Consider the following 11,165-nt stretch of genomic DNA (forward strand, 5'->3'; position numbering starts at 1 on the left):
AAAACTTGATCTGTGGTTTCCTTTTTGAGTTATGTTGTTTATAAACATAACCTCTTTGACAGAGTTTTAAAAAAAGTGTAGAAACAAAATTGGAATCACAAAGAGCATTTTTAAAACTGCATTTATTCAAACATTATTTTTCTGTACTTGATTATAACATCATTTCAATTTAAGTCCTGCATCTACCTGTAGGAAATGTTATACTACTTCTTATTGGGCTTCACGTCGGCTAAATCCAAAATTAGCTTGACCCACAAACAAACACGTACTTGTTCACTGTTGGTCTCACCTAACAGTGTTTGCCCTGATTCAACTTGAGGAGCTGATGAACTGTTGCTATAATTTAGAACATAAGGGTTTTAAAGGGGTTCTTAAGTGATTTAGGTTTGGATGACAAACATGGAAGGATTAACATTGAAACACCAATGGTCAAAATGACATTAGTCCTTAGTACACGACTGTGACATACTGTGTAATACTCCATAATAATACTTGCACCAATAACCCTACTGTACAAAACTGGTGGAGTGTCCCTTTAATGGCCCAACTCAAATAGATATAGGGTTTAAACCTCAGAACCAAGACATGTGCTAACTTTGTTTGTTCTCCATGACTCAGGTCTTCAGTTAAAGTTGCATGTAAAATATGGGAGGGTCCAGGATGACGCCACTGTTAGGATCGCTGGCGTAGTCTTGGATGGACAGTGGCTGTGCAGGTTTGTGCTGTGGTGTCTGCGGGGCTTTAATATCCTCCTTATCCTCCTCCTCGTCCTTCACCCCTACAGGCAGAGGGTTACTGTAGATGTAATAGATCCTGGAGTTGTCCTTTGCTGCCTCTGGTCTCCTGAAGAAGTTGAGAGGGTTGATGAAGCTGGTCGACCTCTTCACTGCCTTAACTGCCACGGGGTCCAGCGGCTCCTCCCAGCTCACTGCGCTCTCGTACATGAGGGCTCGCTTTGACTGTCTGAGGAGGGAAATGGAACTGAAATTACACAAATGAGTTTTTTTCTCTCAATCGTGTACACTCACCTGACATGCATTCGTGCTTGGGCCCTAATGATAATAACAACAGTAATAACCTTGTTTGATCTTCACCTGGTGCGGTTGTAGCAGCCTGTGAAGCAGTAGACAGTCGTGATGGTGAGGATACACAAGGCCACAGCAATGATGACTATATTAAACACTTTGACCCCTAGAAAGAAAGAAATAGAGAAAAAGTTTACATGGGAAACATGATTCAGTGAGACGACACTTTAAGACAATGTCCAAAATGGAGAAAAAGAAAAGAAAACACTTTGGCATAAATGGTATAAATGATTATCTAGTCCTAAGGTGATGAAAATGGAAGACAACACACCAAACACAGCAGCGTCCATGTCCTCGTCCATGTCATGCAGACCCAGAGCTGCAGTGGTGTTCAGGTGCAGATCGTCTGCTGTCATTGCTCGCTGCTGCTGCTGCTGCTGCTGCTGCTGCTGTCCAATAACATACTCAGAGCTTCAAACCTCGTCTTGTTGGTCTCAATAGAAACTGGGGCCATGTGACTCAAACAGGCCTGACCCAGTCTCTGCGGAGAAACCCCCTCTTTTGTAGCCCGTCTTCTACTCCCCGAGAGTAGAACACCCCCTCCTCCCCCCCTCTGCTTCTCCCCTTGTTTACTGCTCATTATTCTGTGCAGCTTTTCAGGGGTGAGGGGCAGTTTGGCTCTTCATACTGTTTGTAACAAGCAGTGAGTGGTGACCCCGAAACCACCCAGTGCGGGCTTCAGCTTCTAAAGAGCACGGACCAAAACGTATGACATGAAACAAAGAGAAACTCGCTCTTGTTTTTTTTTCATTTGAAAATGTTTTTATTTTCTTCATTTCAGCCTTAAATGGCATCACATTCATCATATTGTACATGTTTGTTGCATCTAATGTGTCACTTTTTTTTGTAAGATGACACATGAATGAAGAGTTTTCTTTTAAAGAAACAGGACACACCTCTTTATATTATTCTCATAAATATTATATGAACATATATACAGTATATATTCTTTTTTAATTTAGTGCTTTAATTTAATGTTCAAAAACACATTCTGTTTTCAATAGTTTCTAATTGTAAAATCACAACCTTTACTGGATTTTAATTTAATTGTTTTCAGTTTAGTTTTTAATTAATATGAACATTAATATTCAAACCTAAACACTTCCAAAAGATGTACAAATATCCAGGATATCACTGGGATTGTGTAGATCAATTTTAATGAACACAGAAACCATGAACCACAATATTCTCTCCTTTATTGTTACACCTGTGTGTTTGTGTTTATTTTCAGAGTTTGCAGAAGCAAAACCAGTAAAAAAAAAGAAAAAAAGAAGGAGGGGGCAACAAAGACATCATTCTGTTCTCTCCTCATGCCTCACTTCACCCCACAGCATCATGGGAAATATTATGCAATTAGTTAAGAATCTAATTAAACCTTTTTCTCTCTCTCCCTTCAGAGAACAAGACACACTGCTCTATAGAGTTATTTCAAGTGACTTGAAGTGTTTGTGTGAAGTTAAAAAAAAAAAACTAATCATCCTTTATTCTGGATATAGAGTACATACAGTGCACAGTGGAATAAAATGCAGTTAAATGGTTGCAATTTCTGGTTCAGGCCACAAAGCATCTGAAGTAACAGTTTCTTAAATCATGTTGCGGCTTCCGTGAATGCATAAACTTTAGTTTCCTGCATTTTTTTAAATCACTGTTGCTCTGCTAAATATATACCAACCCAAGTTATTTTTCAAAACATTGCTTTCTCTGCAAACAAACTATTTTCAAGGTGTATTTAAAACAAGCACAAAATGTCTACTGGTCAACTGGTTCAAGGCATGATCAGGCCTCTTATACTGGAAGCTCCTGTGCAGGACCAATCAGCTCCCAGGATCCACCCAGACTCTCACACATCGATCAAGCACGCACACCTGCTACTCATCTCACACTCAGCAGACACATACACACAACACGGCCCTGGAGTCATAACAGTGACTCATGCATATGCTCAGTTTAAGGACACTCTGAACCAATCAAAAACAGTCCTGCAGGCACACGTTGATATTTAGAGAACAGCATGTAGTACTACACACATGGTGTAACAGTAGGCACACGCACATGAGGAGCAGGATAACTCTTAGGATAACACTTAACATGTTACACTTTACTTTTCAATACAAAATGTCTTAGTGTTTCATACTAAAACATGTCAGTAATGCAGCAATTCCTCCACTAGGTGTCAGACCTCACCTGTATCTACACTGTGTTGGAATGGATGCTTGATACCTAGATGGTACTTGGCACGACTACTACTACTACTACTACTACTGCAGCAGCTACGACTACTACTACTACTACTACTACTACTACTACTACTACTGCAGCAGCTACAACTACTACTACTACTACTACTACTACTAATACTAATACTGCTGCTGCTACTACCACTACTACTACTACTAATAATAATACTGCTACTACTACTACTGCAGCAGCTACGACTACTACTACTGCTACTAATACTACTACTACTACTACTACTACCACTACTACTGCTACTAATAATACTGCTACTACTACTACTACTAATAATAATAATAATAATAATACTGCTACTACTACTACTAACAACAATAATAATAATAATAATAATACTGCTGCTACTACTACTACTAATACTACTACTATTGCTACTACTACTAATAATAATAATAATACTGCTACTACTACTACTAATACCGCTACTACTGCTACTAATAATACTGCTGCTACTACTACTACTACGACTAATACCGCTACTACTGCTACTAATAATACTGCTGCTGCTAATAATACTACTACTACTACTAATACCGCTACTACTGCTACTAATAATACTGCTGCTGCTACTACTACTACTACAACTACAACTACTACTACTACTGTACTACTAATACTAATACTACTAATACTGCTACTACTACCAATACTGCTACTACTACTACTAATACCAACAACAATAATAATATGAAGAACAAAGAAAAAAGACACTTGGACAGAAACAAGAAACAAAAATCAGACATAATGAACTAACTGTAAATGCAGTAGAGGAGATTGACTTGAATAATAAAAAAGCAATGACACAGCATGTGAACTATGTGTTCATGAGCCCACTGAATGTCCTCACAGTCTGTTTCATTTCCACGTCCACCCTGGTTCCTCTGCAGACGGGGCATGTGTGTATGTGTGTGTGTGTGTGTGTGTGTGTGTGTGTGTGTGTGTGTGTGTGTGTGTGGCATTAGGCTGGTGTTTGGTTTATTTGAGCAGAGCAGTTTGCATAAACCAACTCCACGCTCTTTCAGCTTTGCCAGAACTTAAATGTAAACCCTGTGGTTAAACTACTTTCATTTGTTTTTGTTTTGTTTTTTTTAAACAAGCACATTAGTTCATTATGGGAGAGAATCCATTTTTCAACACAAGTTGACGGAGACTGAATAATGTTTTGGAAACTCAATCAACAGCATAAACGCTTCTTACTTTAAAACTGACGGGGCACAGTCGACAAAAACTAATACTGAAAGGAAATTCTTGAACGGATTTTCACTTTATTAAGTCTGGTCTGCTTTATAAAATATTAGTATGCTCATGTGGTTTAAATGAGCTGCTCGAAACGACTTGGATATCCAAAGCACAACAAACCAGGATAACACAACACACACAAATCCAACAAAAAAAAGTATGTTATAAAGATAAAATGGCAAAAAAGCAAAAAAAAATAAAATGATACAGTAACATAATTCAAATGCACAGAGACAAAAATGCTTAATTTAAATAGACAAACAAATGGTGATACATATATTTAAGACAAAAACAAATGTACAGTCCTCTTCACGTCTGACAGCTGCGCACGTCAGGTGACAGACAGAGAATCATGGACTGATTTATTCTGTTTATTTAATATGAAGCATTTTCGCATGCAGGCATGCAAAGTGTGGTCTGTGCGTGTGTCATCTTTTCAAAAACACGGTGAGTTCAATATTTAGGATCTGTGTTAAAGTATTGCTCCGACTGCCACAGCCCATCCACAACCAGCACCTCATGCATCAGTGTAACACACCGTCTCATAACTTTTCAACCAAGTCTTTCCCGCACACATCCATACATTCACAAATTCACATTGGTTTTGTTGTAGTTATTTACATTGAGGCTTTATGCATTTCATGGTGTTTCTGTCCTATAATCACTGTCTGCTTACAGTGACTAAGCAGGTAAGATTATAATGTCTTGTTCGATGACTCACTGACACACTGGCTTGTCCCAACACTGAGAAATCACTATTTCCTTCACTTTATTTCCTCAAACTCTGTCTCCTTCCTGTCTCCTGTTTGCCTGTTTTTTTTTTTTTTATTTGCTCATAAATATACATGTATATATACATGTGTATATATACATGTATATGTATATATACATACATATGTATGTGTATATATCTGTATATGTATCTATGTATATATGTATGTGTGTAGATATATGTGTATGCCTTGTATGTGTATGTATATACTGTATATACATACACATACATACACAAACGCACATATAGACACACACACACACATACATACATACATATATCACATACATACATATACATATTGCCTATATACATATACACAAACACACATATATACATACATATATGTATATATACATGGACACATATATACATCATACATATATATATACATATATACATATATATATAATCTCTCCTAATCCCTCCCCCCCAACTTCCTCCCTGAGCAGCCAGTGAATTCCTGACAATCCTTCATCGCCCGGCCTCACCCTTCCTCACCCTGTGCTACTCTCTGCTCCTCTGCCTCACCCTCTCTGTGTTTATACAGAGGCTGGTGGGGAATTAGCGTTCTGGCGTGATCCATTTGTCCTGATGTGGTTCATCGGGAAGGTCCTGCCTTGATTTATTACACTTGTCAGTTAAACTTGTGGAGGTCCTGGAAGCTGGATGTGATGTGGCGATCATGCCACTGTGCACCATGGAAGACTTGATGGACGTTTAAAAGACAGCACATACACGGTGTGAGAATGACATTCACTCCTTTCAAGGTTCATGTTGTTTAGGTTGCATGTTTCTTTCTTGAAGTATAAGTTGTCATATAGGAGACGAAAGTAGAAAATATCATTTAATCCGACAGATCTGACCATTGGAGTAAAAACACGTCAAGCTTTCAGTTTTGCCATTCACTCGTTCACTCACACGTTCATATAGCACACATCTATTGTATGTGCAGCACATTCTCTACCACTCATCTTTCATACCCACTCACACGCTGCCGGGCACAGCCGTCAGGAGCAATGTGGGGATGAGTGTGTTGCCCAAGGACACATCGGTGTCATAGACTAGCGGAGCTGGGAATCAAACCCACAACCACTGAGCTACCGTCACCCCGAGTACTTATGACTCACAAATCTTGATGGAACTTATTTGGCTAAATCTGAGGGGAAAAAACTAAACAAAAACATCATTCATCCTGACAAATGTTGAAATCTGAGATCCACTCTCTTGGCAACACCACGGCGGAACATACTTGGACAGTGAGGAGCACGGATTTACAGAGAGGAGACGTGTGAGGAGTCGGGTTTCACGTTTACGTGTGACATTCAATGACTCCTGCTGTCAACACAGTGACGCTACAGGAGGAGGCTGAGACTTCATACGTGATGCACGACCCACTGGAAACCCACGTTAACTCAATACTTCCTTCCGTCCCACATGTTGTACTTGACAGGTAATGTGCAGAGTCAGAACAAATCACAAGTCGTTGTTCACATACATAAACTCAGCTGCAGCGAGAGACAACAATGAGAGGAAGAAACAGAGAAACACAAAGTGTCTACATAAAATGTCCTCGTGTAATATGCTCTCCCCACACTGACCTGGAGATTTACTCTCCTGTTCTATATTTTCTTCTTCATAAAAACAAACCTTTATTGTGAACTGGAAAAGCCTATCCCGCCTCTTAATATCTATAAGTGTAATTTAAGGGGGATTTAAGGGGAACGCTCTAGACAGTGATCCCTGCTCTAAGTCCTTATGTCTCCTGGTGCCCGGTGAACGGTTTCCTCAGGCTGGATTTATCTCACACTGAGTGCAAGGAAGCAGTGAAGCAGTATTATAGTTTCTTTATATCTTTCACCATGTCAACTTGGCACAAGCAAACATTTGTCAAACAATTTAGAGCTTATTTATAGTCCTTATTGTTATTTTAATGCTAAAGGATAGCAGATATATATACAGTTTATATGTAAAAAAAAAACAAAAACTGTCCAAATAAAAGCATTCGTCTTTGTGTAAAATTACATTCAAAGTTAAATTAAAAGACAAATAGAAATATATCTCTTTATTTTCTTAATTAAACTTAATTGATCTTTATTATTATTATTATAATATTATATTTCATCTTTATGGTTTGTTCGTTTAGGTGCAGGTTCTGTGTTCAGTTGTTCATTTAAAACAACAATGTTGATTAAAATGTAAAACAAAAATAGTAACTGTGTATTTTTTCGAAATAAAAAAATGCAAAAGGAAAGGCTTTTATGAAAACACTGATAAAAAACTGCTTAAAAGAGACGGCTATATGCACTTATCTCATATTATGTTATTTGACTCCAGCCGCTTAGATTTGGTTACATTTGCATTTAAAAATGATAATTGTGATGATGAAAATCAAATTTCATTGATATGTAAATGTTACTGTTAAAAAAAAAAGAGGGGAAAAAAAAGGACCATTGGTCCCCGGAAATCTGGCCCTCGTTAAAAAAAGTTTGGACACCCCAGCAGTAGAATGTTACCTAGCAACCAAAGATACATGCAAAACAAGTGGCTGTTGAAATAATAAAAATTAACCTTCCAGCCGTGCAGCAATTGTCTAATTCACGCGTTATATCCAAACAGATTCAGCAGCCTTCGTGTTTAAGCCAAACGTGTCAAACTCAATAACAGGAGCTTTGTGTTTGAACAGTAACTGTTTGCTGAGAAATAGCGCCAACATGTGGAAACTGTCTTGTTTTTAAACGTAAGTTGAAGTTCAGGTTAGCAGTTTCTATTTAAGCGGAGCAACGTTTCCTGGAGCTGTATGAAAAAACAAAACAAAAAACAAGAATATCAAATGTCATGCTTTCTCAACTTTCAGTTTGGAAATATGTTTTAGATAGTCGTGCAGTAAAAACAACTTTACACAGTATAAATATTATCTGAATGTGAGGATTTCTTTGCTGGAAACAAAACATGAAATCCAGGCGAATGTCCGTCTTCAACTGTCTTCAACTGTCTTCAACTACCACCTGCAGACTGAACTATCACCAAACCAAACTGTCAGAACTAAACCGGAACAGACCCACAGTTTCAGGTTCAGCATTACTCTATTCACCACTGGCTGGACACCAAGAAGCTGCTGCTGCTGCTGCCGCTGCACCGCTGACGAGATCCAGACCTAATGCTCTGCTTGCCAGTAGTAAACACAGTTTGGCAAATAGGTCTTGGAGGATGGATGTGGGAAATGCAACACAGTTGCTTTGAGTTTTCCAGACTTCTCCACACAGATTCTGGTTCTGTCTCAGCTATTGGAAACTGGATGTTTGAGGGGAAGACAGGAATTTAAATGCCTTAAACATGACAGGGATATTTACCCCAATTAGTCGTTTTTTTGTAGTGAATGAATGAAAAGTGTTGGGACACCGAGGGGAAGGAGAGGTCAGCTGACATTTGTAAAGCGCTGCTGCAGGACGCCATGACAACAAGAGCAGAAAGGAAATTGTGCAAATCTTTTGCTGAATGAATTGGAATACTGGACGTTCCACAATGAGAAATGCAGAGTGTTAAAGAGTGCAGCGGCTCCTGGACCTTCACTCCATCTGTGTAGTTTGCAAAAAACTATGGGAAACAAACAAGGAGGCGTGGAGGAGGTCAGGTCAAGTTATTCTTATAGATGGTCCTATATCAGGGTTTTTAAGAACACAATCCAGTCAGACAAAAACATACAGTCTGTCATGATTTCATGATACACACTGTATATAATGTGGTAGGTAGTATACGTCGCTGCTGGACGACCAGACTGTATGTGATGTAGTTTAATGACAGTGATTGATGACTTTCCACCACAGACAAAGTCTCCTTAGTGAGATTCTATAAATAATGTCATTTATGTCCTCTCAGAGTGATTATGTGCTGATATAAAGACCTGATAACAGGCATATTAGCTTTATTCGCATGGTTTACATGCAGTACGATGCTGAATTTAACACCAGAATCCCCTTTCTAATAAACTTAGAAAACATCTTCACATTTTTTTTAACAAAATCATCAAAATCAAAATCAGGGAAGGGTTTTTTTTAGGAAAGAATCTAAATCAAAAACCAGAGTGATATAGATTTTCCATATACTGTTAGTTATGACGTTAAAAAGGTCACACGACATGACACTGACTGTTCCAAACGGGAGCGACGGCGCTCTGAGCCGCAGCAGTGATCTCTACCACTTGAACTCACTGTGACATCTGATGGATGCATAATAACAGCGTGTTGGAACGTAACAGATGAAGAGCAGTGCAGAGTTCAGTCCAAGATTGTTTTTTTGTAGTGGCAAACTTGTCCTTCATCACAATATGCCACTCACTTTTATTAGCCCACTGTTTGAAAAGAGCAAAGACACTGAAAGTTCCCATAAACACAGACGACCGACTGTTTTCCGTCCACACACAAGAAGGAGGGAGGAGGTCGACTGCAACATCACTTAAAACAACGTGATTATATAAATATCCTGCCAATTTCATAGCTGAGGATTATCTTGCCTAATTGTGTATACATATATATATACACACATATATATATACGTATATTGTACATATGTCATGAAATGTTCCATGAAGGGTTTGTGATCATACAAAAACAAATGATTTGTACACACAGTTACAAGCGTGAAATCTCAGCGTCAGCAGTATAAAAAGAGGTAAGAAACCCCATAGATAGATAATGCGATTCATTTTCATCAATTATTTGTTGTTCTTTGAAAAAAAATGGATATTTTACTACTGCTGTGTCTGCAGTGGTTGACAAAACAATGAATCGACCTGTATCTTTTAGGACATAAATACCTTTTTTTTTTACTTCTTGATCTATATACAGTATAAAGACAATGAGTACTATAATATAAATAATATAATTAATATACTCACAGGATTTGTGTGTGTGTGTGTGTGTGTGGACCAATTGTCAAGTAAACCTGTCTTTGTGGGGACATTTTGACACAACTTTAACTGCCTCTTTCGGGGATAAGACCTGGTTTTAGGGTTAGGGGTTAAGCACTCTGGTGAGGGGGCTTGGGAATACATTATGTCTATGATGTACAGTGTGTGTGTACTTGTATTTGTTCCTTCTGACCTCTTCTGACATAGACACTGACCTTGTCAGGACCAGTAGTCAAGAGAGACAAAAACTTGTTCCTAATGAGGACATACAGTTAGGCATTAACTGTTTATGGTTGCAGGTAAAGCTTTGTTTTGGCTGTCCAGATGAATGCAATGGATGTGTGTGTGTGTGTGTGTGCTTTCTTATATGGGTCTCTAGGTGATTAACAAAAAACTTATTGAGGACATTTTGGCTGGTCCTCACATTCTGACACTCCTAAAAATCAGGTCTAAGACCTGGTTTTAGGATTAGAATTAGGGTTAAGTACTTAGTTGTGATGGTTAAGGTAAGGGTATGGGGCTAGGGAATGCATTATGTCTATGATGTGTCCTCACTATGAATGCTATACAAACGCGCGCACATGCGTGTGTGCGTGTGTGTGTGTAGACAGTCCTAATGAGTCAATTCTGTTATCTTAGCAAAACCCATCAGACATCAATTTGTCTTGGTGTGTGTGTCAGAGCAGACCGGGGAGTCTTAGTTCAACAGTTTCCTCAAAACAAACTCCTTCTGCTGGAGCTGCTGTTGGCAGAAGACTTCTAAACTTTAGTGGCTGCACGAGGAAACCGAGGCCAAAGAGCCATTCTCTGGAGATGAGGAGGAAAAGACAACATTAGGGAAATATTTAAATATTTAACTACGGCTCGGGCCGTATAGACGTTTCTTTAAATACTGTATATGTTGTGG

At 38.6% G+C, this 11,165-nt stretch overlaps 1 protein-coding gene across 2 annotated transcripts; it reads right to left on the reverse strand.

Moving 5' to 3' along the window:
* Positions 1-105: 105 nt before the first annotated feature.
* On the reverse strand, positions 106-1,538 carry si:dkey-246e1.3 (uncharacterized). 2 transcript variants are annotated; one of them, XM_058641123.1, is made up of 3 exons: positions 1,357-1,538; positions 1,095-1,191; positions 106-981 (listed from the first exon to the last, which is right to left on the reverse strand). In XM_058641123.1, the coding sequence occupies exons 1-3, from the start codon at positions 1,439-1,441 to the stop codon at positions 627-629; spliced, it is 537 nt and encodes a 178-aa protein (XP_058497106.1). In that variant the 5' UTR covers positions 1,442-1,538; the 3' UTR covers positions 106-626. The 2 variants fall into 2 exon arrangements, with proteins under 2 accessions (XP_058497106.1, XP_058497107.1); XM_058641124.1 differs by having other exon boundaries at positions 106-963; positions 1,357-1,528.
* Positions 1,539-11,165: the final 9,627 nt, after the last annotated feature.

This window comes from Solea solea, chromosome 10 (assembly GCF_958295425.1).
Source record: "Solea solea chromosome 10, fSolSol10.1, whole genome shotgun sequence".
NCBI lineage: Eukaryota > Metazoa > Chordata > Actinopteri > Pleuronectiformes > Soleidae > Solea > Solea solea.

What these genes read in the sequence shown, in the direction of transcription:
- si:dkey-246e1.3 (XM_058641123.1), bottom strand. Translation starts at nt 1,441, where the DNA reads ATGACAGCAGACGATCTGCACCTGAACACCACTGCAGCTCTGGGTCTG. An exon ending in CATGGACGCTGCTGTGTTTG is followed by an intron (nt 1,192 to 1,356) that starts GTGTGTTGTCTT and finishes CTTTCTTTCTAG; the next exon opens with GGGTCAAAGTGTTTAATATA. An exon ending in GGCTGCTACAACCGCACCAG is followed by an intron (nt 982 to 1,094) that starts GTGAAGATCAAA and finishes GTGTAATTTCAG; the next exon opens with TTCCATTTCCCTCCTCAGAC.